The following is a 20,100-nucleotide window of genomic DNA, read 5'->3' as shown; positions in this document are numbered from 1 at the left end:
AGACACATACATAAACAGCAAGAAATCATGGATGTTTCTCTTAAGAAACTAGTTTCAATGTGAGAAAACATGTTGAAAAAAAATTGTACAGAGTCTTTGCTAATCTCTGGGGACCTTCAAGACTGAAATGAAAGACCATCTGTCCTCAAAGAACTTACATTTTCCTGAGGGAAAAATAGCACATGCACAACTTAATTTGAATGAATAATAATTTATTAAATACCTACTATATACTAAAAACCACAGCTATAAACATGCAAATAGAATAGTTCCTGCCTTTAGGAACTTACATATATATATGAATTCTTATTTCTGGACATTGTAGAAGATAATATTGTAGAAAATGCTATCCCAGTTTAACAGGGCATCCACCGTTTCCCAGTTCACATATGGTTTAAGGGGTGGTTCATAGAAATTAGTTTATCAAGGCTATCTGGGCACACAGAGATGGCAATTATTGGCAATTCTGAGTCTGTCATTGCACATTCTTTACAAATGTTTAGGCCAGACAGTCATTAAGCATTTATTAATAGCCTACCATGTGTCAGGCACTGAGCTAAACACTAAGAATACAAAAAAGAGGCAAAAGATGGTTCCTGTCCTTGAAGTGCTCACAATCTAATGGGGAGACATTAAGCAAATAATTTGTACAGACAAGCTATGTGTAAGATAAAGTGGAAATAATTAATGGAGAGAAGGCAGTGGAACGAAGAGAACTTGAGAAAGGCTTCCTATAAAAGGTGGGCTTTATGCTGGGTTCTGAAGGAATCCAGGAAAGCTGGAGGGCCTTGTCAATGGCAGGGTGACTCCCATTGTGCCTGGCCTGTGTCAATCCATTCATTTCAATGAGCAATCATTTCAATGATTTCTATGTGCCAGGCATTATTAGGTGCTCAAGAAACTGAGACAGAACCATGCAGTCTTTCCCCTCAAGGGGCATTTCTCCGCATCCTGGAATTCCTCTAGCCAAAGGTCCTTCCAGAGACAGGCTTAGCAGATTTCCAGAAGAGATCCTAGAGCATGGACACCTTTGGACAGTCCAGGAAAGCCAATCGACCACTCCTCAGGACTGTGCTTTTAAAAAGTTGAGAGAAATGCTCCATTTATTTGGATTCTGGAGAAAACCAAGCTATCCCTCCTCCCTGCCCCATCCAAGCTCACGATCTTCCTGCAGTCTTCCTGTAGACTCCTAGAGGGATCTATTGGCCTCGCTCAAGAACATCTGTCTTAGAAATGTTACTTTTAAATCAGTTCCTGATGTCTCTTTGGTTGGATTAGGGCTCATCTCTCTCTCTTTAATTTCATGATAACAGAGAAAGGGACTATGCTCCCCCCCCCTCCCGCCCCACTGTCTTAGATCCTTCCTTTAACTTCAGTGATAGAGTTCTCATAAGATGATAGGCTCATAGATTCAGAACTGGAAGACACCTGAGAGATTATTTCATCCAGTAGTTCTTAACCTGCAGTCTGTCCATTTTATAGAAATAAGGGAATGAATGAATGAGTAAAGAAAATATAAATTTTAATTAAGTTATTTGACTTTAAATATTTTTAAATTTTTATATTTAAATATTTTAAAATCTAAAATGTATGTTTGCTTTAAAATTTTAATTTTGCTTTATCTGTGTAACTCCTTTCTCCTTCCCATTATTCTGAACATTCTCAGAAAATATACTAGCCATTTACCCAGACCCATACCCCACATTAATAAGTCTGCAATTCAGAATGTTTGTAAGGAAATGCAACTTTGCTACTGAAGAGTCCATGGAATGTTGCCAGACAATGGCAAACAAAGCTGCCAAGGGAAGGTCCTTGCAGGCCTGCTTTCATATTCTGTTAAGAATCCATTTCCATTAGCATATCCCTCTTGAGTGGTGACTGGTAAAATGCCTGAGCCCAGTGATCTGTTCTTTCAGTAGCTGACATCTCTTCCCTGCCTTGCATTTACTCTTGTTAATGATAGCTGTAGCACAGTGTCTGGCACACAGTAGGTGTTTAATGAATAACTCACTTCCCATGAGTCACACCCCCTCCCCTGCTCCCTTAGCCCTTTTATAGGAAAAAGTTAGAAGCAGTCTGCCTTATCATTACCTTCATTTTGGGTTAGTGGGAGGGCATGCCCCTGCTGGGTTGCACATCAGATCTCTTTAGCACTACACCTTACCATGAGTTTAGATTGGGATCAATCTTAATTTCATTTATAAAACTAAATTGACTTCTCTGGAGGCTTTCTCTCAAAGGAAACAGTGAAGGATGATGGCCATGCCCAGTGATTTCATCCCCCCTAACTCATCCATTCACCAAAAATAACTGAACATCTCCTAGAGCGAAGACACTTGGGTGGGTGGGTGAGGTTTAAGGAGACATACAAAGCCATCCCCTGCCCTTACAAACTTTGTAGTTTAGATACAAACTTGAACTGAAATGTTGAGTAATAGTACTCTAGGCTGAGAGGCAGAAGGACTCTGAGAGCTGTCATGTTTAACTCTCTCCTTTTTCAGATGAGGCACTAAGACCCCAGAGCTGCCATCATTCTTGTGGCTTGGCTCTCCCAGCTTTTAAGTGTCTTAGGTGGGATTAGAACCCAAGTTTCCCTGCCTCTAGATCAGGCACGATGCCTCTAAATACTGCCTTTCATGGTAGGAAGAGGGGTGACTGGAGTGATGTGGGACTGTGAATTGTTCAGTGTTATTGCTCCTTTGGAAAGTCATATGGCTCAGCTCCATTGCATATAGTCACAACCGAAAGGTCATGCCAGTCATTCAAGAAAGAGAGCCCTGCAGGAGTCTTCTTCAGCATCTGTCCCTGGATGACTCTTTCGAGGGGACTTTTCCTTGCTGACATGGTCCTACTCCCTCATGTTTTCCTCTGGGCCCCTTTCCAGCTTCTTTTTGTTCCTAAGTAGTTGTTGGCCATGCTGTGGGGAATGGATGGTCCATTGGACCCCGTTCCCTGTGAGAAACTGTCATATCAGGATTCTCACTGCATCCTGTCGACTTCTGGAGATTATGAGGATTCTGCTGGCACTCACAAGAGCATGGCGAGCTGTGTAATAGGCTTCCTCAGGCAGAACATGGGTTCTGGAGTGCATGTTCCCCTGTTGTGGTGAGAGGATTACAGAGGCTTGATAAGCAGACCCAGGAGATGGATTATTGCCAAAAGTTTGGTGATAGGAAATGATCGGAAGCTTGGAAAAAACAATTAAGTTGCTCCAAATTTCTTCCCCCACCCCTTTTCCTCTATAGCCTTTTTTTTTTCCTGACCAAAAAGAAATATTTTTTTGACAGTGAAACACAGACGTATTAGACAGTTACTGCAGAATGCTTCACTCTTCATCAATATGAGTCTAGGGAGGGACATATAGGGGCTAATTTCCATCCCTGAACCTAGACCTCAGAGGCCTTTCTCTTCTCCCACATGTCATTCAGGTGTTAGACACTCAGGTGTTCTTCTCTTGTCCTCAGAAGATGCCATCCATGCATGATGTCATCATGCTAAAATCAAAAGGGCAGGGAGGAACCACTTGTAGCTTTAGGGACTTTTGACAAAAAATGGAAGGGTCATGTTGTGTTTCTGTCCAGTGCCACCAAAATTAACATTAATTATAACTGTCCTTTCATTGGCATTTTAATGTCAAACCTCTTATTGATAAGACCTTATTTTAGTCTCTTGGAAACTAGTGAAGGCAGCAGAGGTGGAAGGATGATAGATTCAAGCTGGGTGGGGCCTTTGAAGGTCTTCAGTCCAAATCCCTGGTTTTATAAGCAAGTTTAAGAAATGTGTTTTCATTTGCTTATTCATTCATCTCCTCCAGCCCCCTCCTCTTACAGTCAACAAACATTTAAGGGCTTACTTTGTCCCAGACACTGGCATAGTGTCTGTGAGAGAGTGTAAAACTCTCTGCATGCCAACAAAGGCAAAAAGTAGTCCCTGTCCTCAAGGAGTTAATTCTCTAATGGAGGGGGGAGAAAGCAAACAGCCATGTTTATGAGAGGTAACATCAAGAGGAGGCTTGGGGGAAGTCTGGGGAGCCGAGTCACTGGTCATGGGGAATGGAACTCAAAGATTCTTGCCAGTACAAAGCATCCCGAGCTCTAAGTGTCAGATATAAGATGAACTACATGGGTCTCTAGGAATATTCCAAAGGGATGCATCCAGAATCCTGGCATCATAGGCTTGGAGCAGGTGGGGTCATCATAAACCATCCCAGTCAATCCTTTTGTTTCACAAAGGAGGAAACTGAGGCACAGGGAAGGTGAGTGGCTTGTCCAGAGTCACATGGGAAGTAAGTGGGGAAACCAAGGTCCCAAAGCAGCTCCTCTGAGTCCAGATCCAGCGCTCTGTTCGCCTCTTTTCTTCTTCAGAGCTTTTTCTCAGGAACATACCTGGGTGGCAATGGCGGAAGGCCTGCTCTCCTGCACGTCACAGGACCTCACGTGACACAAGCCCCAGATCTTAACTCGATTTCTTGTAAATGCCTGCATTGGGGGTGGTATTGATGGATTTCACCTTGTTGCCTGCTTGCCTCTCCCTGCTGCCCAGAACAGGGTTCTTTTTATTATTTTAAATTTTATTTTAATTTTCATTTCCAAATATTCTCTCTCATTTCACCTCTCCCTCCTCTACCCATTGAGAAGACAGTACATATATGCATATAATTACATTTGTGCATGTATATGTTTTCACATATATAATATTATATACGATACCCATTATCCAAATGAAGTTATGCAAAACCTATTTATTTGTTAGCTATGTTCTGATAAAAAGGGAAAACATGTTTCAGTCTGCATTCTGAATCTCCGCTGAAAGTGGAGGGAGAGCACTTTTCATCTTGGGCCCTCTGGAGTGGCGGGGGGGGGGTCATGGTGTTCATCAAAATGACCACGTTTTCCATAGCTGATTATCCTGGCAGTGTTTCTGCCCTTGTAGAGACTGTTCTCCGTGTTTTCCTCACTTCACTTGGCATCAGTTCATATAACTCTTCCCAAATTTTCTAGAAAACTTCCTGCTTTTCATTTATTATAGTGAAATAGTTCAACGCACACAATACATTCATAACATATTTTATATGATATGCATATACATATACATGATGGTATGTATGCATATGGACACATATGCTGATATATAGACATGCACACACTTTTATGAAAGGATATAGACAGAAATATAAGCAGGGTGTACATATATAAAGCAGATATTCTCTGTGCGTGTGTATGTGTGTGAATGTATGTGCATATATCCTCTCTGCTCCTAGGGCTACGCAGAATTACTGTGACCCGGTTCCATCCACACTAACCACCACGGCCTTTTCTCTCTCAGTTGTCACAGATGAGACTCTAAGCTTCATTCAGAAAAGCAGACGCCTGCTGGTTGTCCTGAGTCCCAACTACATCCTTCAGGGAACCCAGAGCCTCCTGGAGCTCAAAGCTGGCCTAGAAAGCATGGCCTCTAAGGGCAACATCCACGTCATTTTAGTACAGTACAAAGCAGTCAAGGAGACCAAGGTGAAGGAGCTGAAGCGGGCCCAGACGGCACTCACAGTCATTAAGTGGAAAGGGGAGAAGTCCAAGTACCCCCAAGGCAGGTTCTGGAAGCAGCTGCAGGTGGCCATGCCTGTGAAGAAGAGGCCTAGTCAGTCCAGCAGCAAGGAACAAGGCCTTTCCTATTCTTCCTTAAAAAATGTCTGAGGGCAAGAGTTGAGAAAGATATCCCGGTTTGTTTGCCTTTTTTGTGTTGGACAAAGGAACACTTTTGTGTGAGAGAACTTTGGGGAACATTGTCCCCCCCTTCCCTCCCCCCACAAATGGAAGAGATAGGATATGGTTTATTTAGGAGGAGTCAATTAGAGCAGACGCTTTGTCCTCTGGAGATAGCACCATTGTTTTAGGACTACTTCTCACATGGAGGATTGTGAAGCCACCCACAGGCAGTGTCCAGGAAAGGTCCTGGCGGGTGGGAGACTGCATCTGGGCTTCCCAGACCAACTTCCAAAAGTCTATTCTTTGTGCTCCTTCTCTGCCCACCTGTCTCTAAGGCAACCTCTTCCCAGCCTTCGAGGACGCCCCTTTTGAAGCAGACAGTCTGGGAATGAGTGTCTGGCTTGCTTCTTTCCTAATCTTTCTCTGCTCATCCTTTAAAAGGATGCCAGGCCCCACAGGCTCTGAAGGAACATTCAGAAGCCTGGCTGTTAGCGTCTGCTTTATGAGACATCACCCACCACAAACCTCACTAACCTAGTGCCTTTAAAAAGTCTGACCTGTGAAAGCAGTGGGGCGGTGGGTGTGCTATTTTCCTTTACTGCTGTTACAGGGCTGACACATATGTTCCACCTCCCCACCAGCCACAGGTCAGGACTACTCTTTCAGAGAGTTGGATTCATAGGTCTCGTGACTCACACGTCTAATGGTGCTTTCTGTTTACAAAAAATTTTCTGCTTGGAGCCTTATAGCAACTGTTAGTTGGCATTGCAGACATTAATATATACGTAGTGCAGATGGGGGAGACATAGGTTCAGGTTAAATGGGGTAAAATCAGGACTAGAACTCAAGACTCCAATTCTTTGTCTGACAATTTCCCCCTTAGACTTACTGACTTCCTAGACATGCACTAATAATTTTGTTTTTATTTTCATCATTTTTGCTATTATTCAATTGAAGGCCAGTGGCTTCTGGGTACATACTACTGATCCTGTCTGTAGGATCTGCTAGATTCTACTAGAAATATACTATGGATTCTGGGAATCCAGGATGAGAACATTCTAGGCAGAGTTACTTTTATCTAGAAAAGATAACATAAAATAAAGCAGCTTTTTGCCATGGTCTTAGGTATGGGGACCAAAACAAAAGGTCATCTTTCCAAGGAGTTCTCCAGCTCTTCAAATACACCCCCCATTGGGTCCTTTTTGTCCACTTAAAGGAAGGAGTTCTACCTTCCTTTGTCCAGTACCTCCCAGCTCAAGTGACCTTTGGGAAGCCACTGGTGAGGAAAGACGCATTTTGCGGAAAACGTAAAGTCTAAAAATCAGCAACAGAGGCGGCCAGGTGCCTCAGCGATTAAGAGCACCGGCTCCAGTGTCAGGATGACCTGGATCAAATCTGGGCTCGGATACTCAGCACCACACCCAGAAATAATAACTGGCCGTGTAACCTTGAGCAAGTTACTTAACCCCGATTGCTTACAAAAAAAAGAAAAAGTCAGCGACAAATCCCAGATATAGTCACCATTGTGTGTGTGTGTTTCTGTGTGTGTGTACATGCATATATAACTCCACATGTACCCAGAGCACCTTCACCAGAACATGGGAATGATAGCTTTAAAATACACATGCATACATGTATATAAAAGTACTATATATATGTATGTATGTATGTATGTATATCACTTATATGCACACATATGTGTGTGTATGTGTATAAGCACTTTGCCCCCCACTTGGTAAGTATTAAGTATTACAAGCAGGATTATCTCCAGTAAAAGAGTGTATTTGGGGAAGAAGCTTGGCCAAGCTTGCACGGGTAGGAAGGAACAGATCTGGGATTCTGACCCAACTCCCCTGCTGTCAGATTCCCTCTGCCTGCTTTCTGTGACAACATAGAGATCTAGCAGGTCTGAAGGAACCTTCTGGACAATTGTGGCCAAACCTCTAACTTATATTTTTGTGTTTCCTATTCTCCTTATTGATGCTTTGGTGAGCATTCATGCCCCCCCCCAGCATAGGTCATCAGTTTTGAACCCCCTGTCTGCCCTCATTGCATTACTGTGTGTAGGTGGCCTCATTGTTGACTTATGACTTGTGCCATATGCAGTGCTCCTGCTGCCATTAGAAGGGACCAAATCAGTGAAGTTATGCCAGATGTGGTCTGAGTATTGAACTGATGCTTGGCCCTGGAGAAAGGAGAACACACATCCGCTGTGTCCTAGGCCCAACTGCCCAGCAGTTATCAGGACAGGATTCTCTTGAGGACCCTTTTCTTGATCTGTTGACTGAAATCAACCAGCTAAAATTCTTTGTGTAAAGTAGTGAGATTTGGTTGCCCATGAAGTCACTTGTTCCAATATTCCAGGTGCCGTGATGTTCGTAGCATTCTGTCTTTCCCACTTCTGTCTGGGATTGAAATTATCCAAATGCCACCTCTTGAGTCTTGCTGCTGGAAGTGGTACTGCTTGTAAAGTGATGTTCGAGATTAGAATCTAATTTCCAGCCCAAAGAGGGACAGGCAGTGCGTGTGTGTGTGTGTGTGCGTGTGAGCGCGCTTTGGAGGGGGAATCACAAACAGGAAAAGGCCTTTTCTTTGCAAAAAAAGGTCTTTCTCAATTCAAATGGACCCACAACCCTAGAAAAGATAAGTCATTATGACAGGTACCATAGAAATGAACTGCACTCCCTTTTGTAATTTAGCAGAAGTTGACAGGAAGCTAAATCTAATCTGAAAGGTAGCGTTTCAGTTTGACTCAGTTTTACTTGTCCATTGGATATTTTCTTTCTGTATGTTTTCATATTTTGAGGTTTTTAAAATCTCTGTATTTTTGTATTTTTTCTGTTTGGTAAATTTGCTTATTTTTAAAATAAACCATTTATTTTCCATTTTGAATTTTAGTTTGTGCATATTTTTTTCTTTTCTTTTTTTTTTTTAATTTTCTTTGAGGCTTTCGGTGCCAAGATGAGATCGACCCTTCAGGATGGCATGCAATTTGTAAGACATAAGGGGAAACAAGCTGCACTTGAGGAATACTTTTGTACCTGGGGCATTTCTGAGAACAAGTAAGGTGTTCGTCCTGCTGGAGAATCTGTATTACCCAGGAGCATGAGAGAAAACTAGGTTAGAGATGGCAAAGTTCAAATGCCAGGGCAACTTATCCATTCTTTGTCATTTCGTGGACTTTGAAAAATTCCACCTTATGTTGTGTCAGATGTGACCAGCTTCATGAATAATTTTCTCCACCTCCTACATAAAGTAGCCAAAAGAATAGGAAGGGGTCAGATAGTTCAAGGAATACCTCTCGTTTGTGCATTCAACAAGTGATTCTCAGAAGCATGCGATTGATGTCCACCTTCGTACTTAGTCACAGTTGCAGGATGGGACCCCAGGGCTTCTGAGTCTAAGGTGAATGCATTCTCCACCAGAACATTACTTATTACTACCCATTTAAAGCTTATCTCCCATTCCAAGCCAGGATGTCAAGATTTAGACTCTGATCTAGCCCTTGGACAGATCTTGTGGAAGGCATCTATTCAACCCATTTATTTTACAGAGGAAGGAAATCATGCCTAGATCAAAGCTGCTTTACTCAACGTCCACCAAGTAGCAAGTAGAACAGATACTTGGGAATTTGAACCCAGTCCTTAGGAGTGCCTGGAACAAGAGTGGGCACTCAAAAGGGTGGCATGCCATGTTCCTTGTGGCTTTGATTCAGATCCCCTCAACCCAGGCTCTTGCTTTCCCTTTTTGGGCATCACTGCAAATTCTAGCTTTCATTGAAGGCTTCTCAGGCTTTGGTATCCAGCCACTCAATTTCCATGCTCGATGCTCTGTGTCCAGCCCTGGAGCCCAGTAGTCCCAGGGATGAGACCAAAGATGTGAGTGATTCAGAGGCGTTTTCATCTCCAGCAGATGCATATGTCCCAGGAAGATGTAATGAGAAGTGCTGTCTTTCTGTAACAAATCCTCACAATAAAATAGGATTTATAAATTCTGCAGCCAAATTGTACCTTCTACCTGGGTAAATATCTTGCCAGACACTCCCCCCGCTTGCTTCCACTCCATCAATATTCTGTTCACTCAACATTAAAATGTTAGACAGAGATTTAGGGTTGCTATCTTTCCTCCGGCTTGCCTGGATAGCAACCAAGAGGATGTAACTAGAGTAATCTCCATGGTAACCTCCAGCAAGACTAGGGATGCTAGAAAGGGACAGTGAAGGTTGGTGATAAACAGTGCCCTCCACTAGGAATCTGTCATTCCAAGGCAGGTTAGAAGCTCCTTCCCCAACACACACACACAAACACACATTTTTTAAACCACAAATAATATTTACCCTATTTAATCCCCTGCCTCTTTCACCAGCTTTGACTCCAGCTTACTTTTGGCTCTTTCGAAAATAACAAAGTTGCTTTGAAATGCAGAGATTCAACATGGTTGAGGTTTTTGAAAGAATCAGAGGATCATAGCAAGCAAAGTTAAAGGCAAAGTCCAAACACGGTTTAAATTAATATAGTATCTTGGAACAAGTGCATAGAAACTACTTAGAAGACATCAACACCTTGGAATACCTCATCCAGGTATGTTAGGTTAGAAACTCTGTCATATTTCATACAATATGGTGGATGAAAAGCATTGCATTCCCATCATGGACACCACCACAAAACATTCACCAAGTGATCCATTAGTCAATCAAAAAACATTAGTAAGTGCCACTGTCAGCCAGAACTGGGATAAGCACTGGGGACACAAGGAAATGCAAAAGACAGTCCCTGATCTCAAGGACTTCATAGTCTTATGGGAGAGACAACCTGGAAATAACAATGTACACAAACAGATAGATACAGACGCACACACATACACACAAATACAGTCATATATACACATGCGAATATTTACACACATAGGTACACACATATACATGTGTATACATGCACATACATCTTCATTGGAAGCCATCCCCAGATGCAAGGTTCTAACATTAAAGGGGCTCAGGAAGGGCTCCCTACAGGGCAGGGCTTCATAAACTGTTTCCACTCGAGACCCCTTCATTGCTTCTTAAACTGTGGTTTGCAACTCCATAGAAGGCAAGCTTTGAGCTGTTACTTGAAGGAAGCTAAGAAAACCATGAGGCTGAGATGAAGAGGGACACATTCCAGGCATTGGGAACACCCACAGAAAAAGGCTCACCCAGGCAATGGAGCGTCCAATGTGAGGAACAGTCACGAGGCCCTGGGTCAGAGCGTATGTGGTGGTGGGGAAAGGGAGCAAGTTATAAAGAGAAGGAACGTTTGTGTGGGGAGGGCAGAAGCATACAGGCATAAAAAAGGCCTGGAATGACAATTGCAGCATTTTATATTTTGTCCTAGAGGAGATAAACAGTTGCTGGAGTTTGAGGAGTAGGCAGGTGACATAGTCAGACCACTCTGAGTGGAGGATGGGCTAGTGAACTAGAGCGTCAGTTGATCCCTGGCTGGCACCCAACCAGTCGGCTACTACAATAGTCCAGGTGTGAGGAGATGAGGACCTCGACCAGGGTGGTGGCAATGTAAGAGGAGAGAAGAGGGCAGATTGGAGAGATATTACAGAAAGAAAATCAGTGAGCCCTGGCAAGCGATTTGATATGGATGGAGGGGAAGAGAGTGGGGAGGCAAGGACTGCACCTAGGCTGTGATCCTCCATCTGAACTAGAGAAAATAAGGGAAGTCAGCAGAAAGAGACTTTTGGAGGCAAGAGGAAGTTTAGGCTGCTCTTGTAGGATATTAAAAAAACATGCTTACTGAGCAATTATTCACCCACCCCAGCCCCCATTATGGCTGAAACCAGCCAACAGAGCTTTTGCTGAGCATGCATCCCTGTAGCTGTCATTAAAGATTCATGATCACTCCATTAATTGGAGAGAATTAATTTGATGAGCCACCTAGCTCTATTAAATCCCTGTCAGTTTCCTTGTGATCCAATTACCTGTAACTCGGCAGCTTTCATTTATAGGCATATAAAGTATGGGACCGAGGTCATTCCTTTCACTGATAACAACTAAAATGGTGTCTTTGGGATAAAAGGGACATTTTTCTGTGTGCTTTTGAAAGTGTCCCATGGTTTTCTTTAGAACCTTTGAAGGGGTGACTTCCCTGGGAAAAGCACAGTGCATTTTCTAAGCACTGAGCTAGCAGGGTCCACTCCAAAGTAAGTAATGGCACTTGACATTTGTATGGTTCTCTGCAATTCTCAGAACACTCTAGGAGCATTATTTCACTTGAGGACAGTAGCAGCTCTGAGAGGTAGGTACTGCATGTACAGTAATCATCCTCAGGGAGGCCAACGAAGCATCTGAAACTCCGAGACAACAATTAACTTTCCAGCGGCCACCCAGCCAGAGAGCACCAGAGGCCAGATTTAGCCCCCGGACTGCCCTGACTCTACACCCTGCACTAAGCCACCATAGAATCTTCTGAAATGCTGTCTAGTATTATCTCTCTCCCTAGGAGATCAATTTTCTTTTCCCAAATTCAACAGAGAAAATGTCTGTGGTGAAACCCAGTCTGCAAAGTTCTGACTTAACTTCTTACACACCCGATTATTGCTGAAAAGATATTTTCCAGATAGATGGGAGCTAAATTGACCCTTGGAACCTGTCCTTAGGAGGCATGACATGCTGGGCCTTCTCTGTCTGCCTATGTGAATGGTTATGGATATGTACATATATACAGATATGCACATATGTATATGTGAAAACAAACACACACACGTAGACATACATACTACACGCAAATGTATATGTATTTCTACCTGTAAGAGTCACATGTATAAGATATAAGTAGCTACCTTTATTTCATAGAGACATCAAATATCTGCATGCATGTAAACACTGCTGCTCTTACATTCACCCCGTTCTTCTCCATGGAACTCTGCCTTGTTACACAGAATAAAAAAGGAGAGGAAAAAAACAGATTTAAGCAGGAACAAGCAACACACCAACTCCATTTACCAGTACACACCAAATGCCATAATTTTAGTCCTCTACCTCTGTAAAGAAAGGAACTGCATTTTGTCAACTCTTCCCTAGAACAAAATGTTGACCTTGTAATGTTTGTGTAACCTCTTGCTAGTCTCTTCTCGTTCTCTCTCTCTCTCTCTCTCTCTCTCTCTCTCTCTCTCTCTCTCTCTCTCTCTCTCTCTCTTGCCTTTCTCATCTAGACACTGTTGAAGCTGTCTTTGACTTCATCCAGAGAAGCCGGAGGATGATTGTGGTCCTCAGCCCAGACTACCTGACAGAGAAGAGCATCAGCCTGCTGGAGTTTAAGCTGGGGGTGCTATGCCAGAACTCCATCGCCACACAGCTAGTGGTGGTGGAGTACCGGCCCCTAGAACACCCACATCCTAGCATCCTCCAGCTGAAGGACTCTGTCTCTTTTGTGAGCTGGGAGGGCGAGAGGTCTAAACGTTCCAGCTCCAGATTCTGGAAGGCCTTGCGCTTGGCTTTGCCTTTGAGGAGCCTGAGTTCGGGTTCAGGCTGGAATGAGAGCTGCTCCTCCCAGTCAGATATCAGCCTTGACCACATCCAGAGAAGGAGGAGCCGTTTGAAAGTGCCACCAGAGCTCCTGGGTTCCCGGAGAGCTGCAGGGACAGCTCCAGCCACCCCAGGGGCAGCAGCCAAGCACCATGGCAAGGCCTCAGGGACCTGTCGGTGTTGTGTCACCTACTGCAAAGGGGAAAAACCACTCAGGAACAAGAACAGAACAGAGGCTCCCACCCAGACCCAGTGGGAGACACACCTTTGCAAACCTGTCCCTCAGCAGGTGGGAACTCATTGGGTTCAAAATGGTAACAGACTGACCACTCCAGCCCCGCAGATCTCAGCCCTCGCCCTTCATCATTTCACAGATCTATCCAATAACAATGACTTCTATGTCCTCTGATTCCAAAGGTCCCTGGCTCAGATCCCCCATTTGCCCCATTGGTTTGATGAACCAATGGGAAAAGTGAAAATTTGGAGCCACAGAGTGGGCCAGTCCATGGGGTTCTTTTTCCTGCTACAACTTGTCTTTTGTTTCTAACACAAAAGCCCTGGAGGGCCTGGATCCATTCCCAACAACTTCAGAAGCCCGGATAGATCTTCGACTGGCATAAGAGGCTTGTTCTGAGTACAGCACGTTAGATCCTACTCTCCCTCTAACAACCTAAAGCCTGAGAACAGAATTCTAAGTGGTTTTCAGTGAGCCCTTGCTGTAGACTCCATGGCAAGAGTGGTCAGGTACATGTGGGCTGTGAACCATTCAGGGAGGGTCTGCCTGGGAAGTGTGCCTGGGGGAAACTCATTTATTACAAATTGAGGTTCAAATAGAGGCTGAAAAGACAAGCAGCACAAACAATCCTGGCAGGTAGGTCCTCATCTATTCTGCTTCTCCTTCCCACAAAGCCCAGAAAGTCACCATACAGGAGCATAAAGCCAACCATTTCCTCCTTTGCATAGTCTTGTTCCCTAAGACACCCAATGATTATGTTAATAAAGTTCTATTTTTCTGGCCTTTAATTTGTCCTAAACTTATGACCGCACTCTTTCCTTCCCATATGGAATTGTTTAAAGTTTAGACCAGAGGGAATTTCTTTCTCTTTGGGGACTGTTGAAGGTCAAGCTTTTTGGGGAGTCTTTATCCAGGTAAAGAACCAGTTGAGTGGAACAATCTTATTTAAGCAACGCTACTTTGTACATTAAGAAGTTTAGGGACAGAACAGCACTGGACAAACCAGAAAATGGGGAGGAAAAAAAAAAGGATGGCATCGACCTGAAAACCCCTCCCACTTGGGACCTGGACATCCAAAGCGGCAGAACCAATACACGTCAGGAGGCAATTTGTGACTCGGCCAGCCTGCCCGCATGTCCAGAACGTCGGAATCCCCCATATTCCAAAGTGCCTTTTCCCACAATGCACTTTGCTTGTAATGGCTCGATTCTTAGGCAGGGCATGGCATGTTTCTTGGTTCAGAGATTCTCACCTAGGAAATTATGCCTGATTTTGTGGGATATTTTCCTATGGAGAATTATGACTGTAGATCCGTAAAAGTGTGCTGGGAAGAACTATTTCTTGGTGTTACAATGCTTAAAAATGTAAAACATGTTTGGAAAAATTGAAGAAAGTGAGTTTTGTCCTTTATATAAAAACATTTTTGCGTGACAGCAGAAAAGCAGGTGGCCACAGGGGACAGAAGGGGAGGAGTTAGCTGTGGGTTCTCTACCTATGCATGACTCACAGAGTGAAACAGCCGTAAGCTTCCTGTAAACCTGGAACTACTGACAGTCTGCAGGCATCATCAAATTTGAGTCAAAGCCTGGGAGACTCCGACTGGAAAGAAATTTACCTAAGCAATCATAGACATAAGACATCAACATCAGTGTACATTTATTAAGCACCTACTATATCCTACTCAGTGTGCCAGAGGCTACAGATACAAAGCAAAACAAGAGCAAAGAAAACCAAAGAACCCTGTACCTTTAGTCTGCTTACATTCTTTGGGGATGGATAGCATATACACATGTAAAGAAATGCAAAATAATTTGTAGGAGGAGAACTATCGTCAGGGAGAACCAGGAAATGTTTGTACAGAAGGTGACACACGAGGAAGCCAGGGCATCCGCGAGGCAAAAAGAGAGGATGTAGAGCAATCCAGGCATGGGCGACACTCTGGGCAGACAGAGCTGGGAACAGGGTGCCACACGCTTCCTTCACAGGAACAGGAAGTGGTCTGTGCCACACACTCGTGTCTCGGTGGAGTAGCTGTTGACACTATTCCGAACTTGCAAGAACAGATGGTAAGAAGAAGAGAGTTTCACCTAACTCTGTATTGCTCCAGAATTCTATTGTGGGTGGAAAAGATAAACTGGTTATTCCAGGTCCTGAAAGAATGATTTTCCTCGATCAAAGTGCAGCCGTTTTTAGGGTTGTGCAAGCATGCAAATATTAAAAATCACCACCTTGCCAGTCCAAAGAGCTGGAATATGAGAGGCAGAGAGGCAGACAGGGAGAGAGAGAGAGACAGAGAGACAGAGACAGAGAGAGAGAGAGAGAGAGAGAGAGACACAAAGAGAGAGACAGAGAGACAGACAGACAGGGAAAGAGACAGAGAGAGAAACTAAGTGACTTTTGATTAATGTGAATATGGAGGAAAATCCCAGGGCCCTCCCAAGGAACAGGGTGGGAAAGCTCTCTGAAGGCCAGAGCAGTGTCTAAGACTGTAAGCATCCTTGTTCAGAAAGACTTGATCTCTGTCAGAGCCAAGGCGCCGTGCTCTTTCAGGAGCAGCTCTGCCCTCACTTCCTAGACCGGTTGCTCTTCTGATAGTTGTGCCTTGATCCCTCCATCTTCCTCTCCTTATTGCACAGGCCTATAATTCAGACTGAGCTTGGCACCCGGCTCCTGTAATAGTGACTTATATAGTAAACACTCAACAGAGGCTTTGTTAATGGCCCATGTGGCCTGGACAGATGTGAGGCATTCGTCCTGAGCTTCCCGGCAGTGGCCAATCCATCAGTTGCAACTCTTATTTTGCCTCTTTCTTTTTATTGCAAATTGTTATTTCCAAATAATCTTTCAACACTTAATTTTATTGTCTAACCTAATTCTCCCAACTACCGTCCCGGATACTCATATCCCTACTTTATAGATGCACAAATAACCCTAAAGGCTAAAGGGTGCCCTGCTTTCTAGCTAGCCTGTGTCATGGGCGGGTTTTGAGCTTGGAGCCGATGCCAGCATATAGAAGAAAGCTAACAAAATATTGCTGAATTCAGAGTCAGGGGTCCAATGCCGACTCTTCCACTAACTCACTGTATAACCTTAAGAAGATCCCTCTAATTCCCTGAGCCTTAGTTTCCTCACCTGTAAAAGATCAAGTTTGAGCTGGTTTTCCATAATGGCCCCTTCTAGACATAAAGCTATAACCACAGGTCAGTCTTGATTCTATTGCCTTGATTTCCTTTTCAAGAATCTACAACCATGATGCTTGGTTAGGAGACTGAACTGAGAGATGGAGGCTCACATAGGAGGAAAACAGAGGTGGTTAGCACGGCAAGATGGTAGTGTGCGGATAAAGTCCCAAACCATTAGAGTTGGAGGAAGAGGTCAGAGTAGGAAGGACTTTTAATGTCAAGCATTGCATTCTATATTGGGGCTTGAAGGCAATGAACAGGCTCATAAAGGTGACATGGCACCCCCATTGTTCTACAGCAGGCAGGATATGAACCCGGCTCTCTCCTCCTTCCTTGTTCTGTGCTCTTTTTATCACGTAGCTGTTACGCGAAGTAAAGATTGCCTTCATCAGCAGGGGGGTGGGAAGGCTACACTTAAAGAGGAAAGTACATTAGCAGGTGTATAGCAGGGTGGAGTGCACTGCAGGCATGGAGGATGGTCTGGACAGAGAAGGGAGACAGGGAATGGGAGAATGGGAACAAAGACTGCTGAGTGCGCCATCTTGTCTGGGAGACAGCAAAGGAGTGGGAAGACAACAGCATACGATGGGGGGGAGGGGGGATGGGACTTGGATCTGGGTCCAGTACAGTCTTGAATGACAAGATGAAGACTTGACAATAGGCTCTGACCATGGGGACCTGCTTAAGATTTGGGGATTGGGGCAAAGAAGGACTGTGAAAAGGAAAGATCATTAAAAAGATCTGGTGTCAGAGAAATACTGCAGCAGGAAGGGTCAGGGAGGCTGGTGTGACAAATCCACAATAGAAGAGGCAAGCATTTACATCAGGGTGGCTATTATGGAGCTGGAAAAAAGGAGGGAAAGGTGAGAAATATTGTCAATATAGCAGTGACAGCTCTTGGCAACTGATTGGATGTGAATGGTGAGAGAGATTCTCCAAGCTCCCAAACTTAAATGACTTACAGGCTAGTGGGACCTTGGAGGAGAACTAGCCTGCAGAGCGAGAGTAAGTGTCCCATGCTAGGCATGCTGAGCTTGAGAGGGTGACAGGATAAATGATAGCGAATCGCCTGCAGGCAGAGAGAAAGAGAGGAGTGAAATTCTGGATAGCAGTTTGAGATAGGCATAGAGAGCACCTGCATGAGGTGAAAATGGAGGCCACTAGATTGGATGGAGTCGCCAAGGAGAAGGGAATATTTAGATGATAGGAAGATCATGAGGAACCATCAAAGCAAAGGGAACCACTGTGGTAAGAGAGGCTAAAGGAGGAGCTCAAGAGGAAAGAAAACACCCACTCACTGATGACCAAGGAGCATATGATGTCATGAGAGCAATATTGGTCAGTAGAACCAAGTACTGTGGGAGAGTTCAAGGAGAACAGAAACTGAAGGAGGCCAATGGGCAAAAGGATGAGCCTCAGAGTGGGGATGTCCAGGTGAGTGGTGGAGACAAAACTTGCATTGCAAGTGATGCAGGACTAAGTGAGGAAAGGAGGAAGGGAAAGAGAGACAAGTGTGACATTAACAAAATTGCCTTGCTCCTTCTCACAGCTCTGGATTTTTCAGTGATCTTTTACTGCTTTTTAAAAAGGCATAGCAGTGAAGAGAATGAACTAAAGGGGAAAAAAGATTTTTAAATTAAGTAATTATTTAATTTTTAGTTTTCAAAATTCACTTTTATAAGATAATGAGTTTTAATTTTCCCCTCTCCCTCCCCTATCCCCTCCTCAAGAAGGAAGTGTAGTCTGATATAGGCTATACATGTACAAATTACATATTAAACATAGTTCCACATTAGTCACGTGATGAAAAAAGAATAAGAAAAAAACACAAAAAAGAAAAGAAACATAAAAGAAAGAATATAATATTATTCAATTTGCTTTCAGATTCCAAAGTTCTTTTTATCTGTATTTGCACAGCATTTCCCATTATGAGTCTTTTGGAATTGTCTTAGATAATTGCATTGCTGAGAAGAGCTAAGTCTATCAAAGTCAATAAAACAATGTGAGTCTTACTGTGGACAATGTTCTCCTGGTTCTGCTCACTTCACTAAGCATCAGTTCATATAAGTCTTTCCAGGTTTTTCTGAAGTCCACTGGCTCAGCATTTCATATGGAACAATAGTATTCCATTACATTTATATACCACAAATTGTTCAGCCATTCCCCAATTGATGGACTTCCCCTCAATTTCCAATTCTTGGCCACCACCAAAAAAAAAAAAAACAGCTTGCTATAAACATTTTTTGTAGATGTGGGCCCTTTTCCATTTTTATAATCTCTTTTGCCTACAGATGTAAAAGTGGTATTGCTGGTCGAAGGGTATGCAAAGTTTTATAGCCCTTTGGGCATAGTTCCAAATTGCTCTCCAAAATGGATGGATCAGTTCACAATTCCACCAATAATGCACCAGTATTATCATTTTCCCACATGTCCAACATTTATCATTGTCCTGTTTTTTCATGTTAATCAATCTGATAGATTTGATGCTCATAGTTGTTTTTATTTTTATTTCTCTAATCAATAGTGATTTGGGACATTTTTTTTTGCATATGACTATAGATAGCTTTAATTTCTCCCTCTGAAAACTGTCTATTCATAGCCTTTGACTATTTATCATTTGGGGAATGACTTGAATTCTTATAACTTTGACTCAATTCTCTATATATGCCCATTTTATGTATTTTATATATTTTTTTATATATTTTTGAAAGGAATCATTTATCTGGGACACTGGTTGCACAAAAATATTTCCTAGCTTTCTGCTTCCCTTCTATTATTTCTTGCATTGGCTTTGTTTGTGCAAAAACTTTTTAATTTAATGCAATTAAATTTTTTCATTTTTTATTTCATAATGAAACAAACATTTATAAATTGCCTACTATGGTACAAAACTGTTCTAAGCATTTTATATTAATTATTTTATTTGATCTTCACAAAAGAAATGGGGGGTAGGTACAGTTATTTTCTCCATTTTACACTGGATGAAAGGTAGACAGAGGTAAAGTGACTTGTCTATGATTATAAAACTAGTATGTGTCTAACACTGGATTTGAACTTGGATCTTCCTGAATCTAGGGCAGCACTCTACCTATTGATCTTCCTAGAGGCATCTGTACAGAGCACAGAGCAGAGAGTATTATTGGGTTTACGCTCAAAAGTTGGGTTCCAATCCTGTCTCTGCTAATTATTACCTGTGTCAGCTTAATCAAGTTACTGCATTTCCTTGGGCATCAGTTTGATTATTTGTAAAATGGAAGGAGGGGTCAGTGATTTCTGAGTTCTATGATCCTCTCCTCCTTAATTCCAGTCTTTTTTGACACCTTCCTTCCATATCTTGAATGAGGCTCCAAATACAAGCAGGCTATTTTCCTTTCTTTCAACAAGGTATCTGTCCTTTGGTTTGGCTGCTTCAGAGAGCAGCAGAAAGGAGTGTTTAGGGTTAGACTTGTGTAAGGCTTCTGGGATTTA

At 43.1% G+C, this 20,100-nt stretch overlaps 1 protein-coding gene across 2 annotated transcripts in view; it reads left to right on the top strand.

The window, feature by feature from the left end:
- The window catches only part of IL1RAP (interleukin 1 receptor accessory protein), a 146,728-nt gene extending 131,921 nt beyond the window's left edge, over positions 1-14,807 (top strand). The window contains exon 11 of one of the 2 annotated variants that reach the window (XM_069083301.1): positions 12,903-14,807. In XM_069083301.1, coding sequence (XP_068939402.1) covers positions 12,903-13,624 — 722 coding nt within the window. In that variant the 3' untranslated portion in view covers positions 13,625-14,807. Of the gene's footprint in view, positions 1-5,325; positions 8,598-12,902 lie in introns of those variants that run through there. The other variant, XM_069083302.1, reaches the window with a different exon arrangement.
- Positions 14,808-20,100: the final 5,293 nt, after the last annotated feature.

This window comes from Petaurus breviceps, unplaced genomic scaffold, assembly GCF_028583685.1.
Source record: "Petaurus breviceps papuanus isolate PSGF00001 unplaced genomic scaffold, PetGlider_PUasm1.0 173, whole genome shotgun sequence".
Taxonomy (NCBI): domain Eukaryota; kingdom Metazoa; phylum Chordata; class Mammalia; order Diprotodontia; family Petauridae; genus Petaurus; species Petaurus breviceps.
This window is presented reverse-complemented; position numbering and strand designations above follow the sequence as displayed.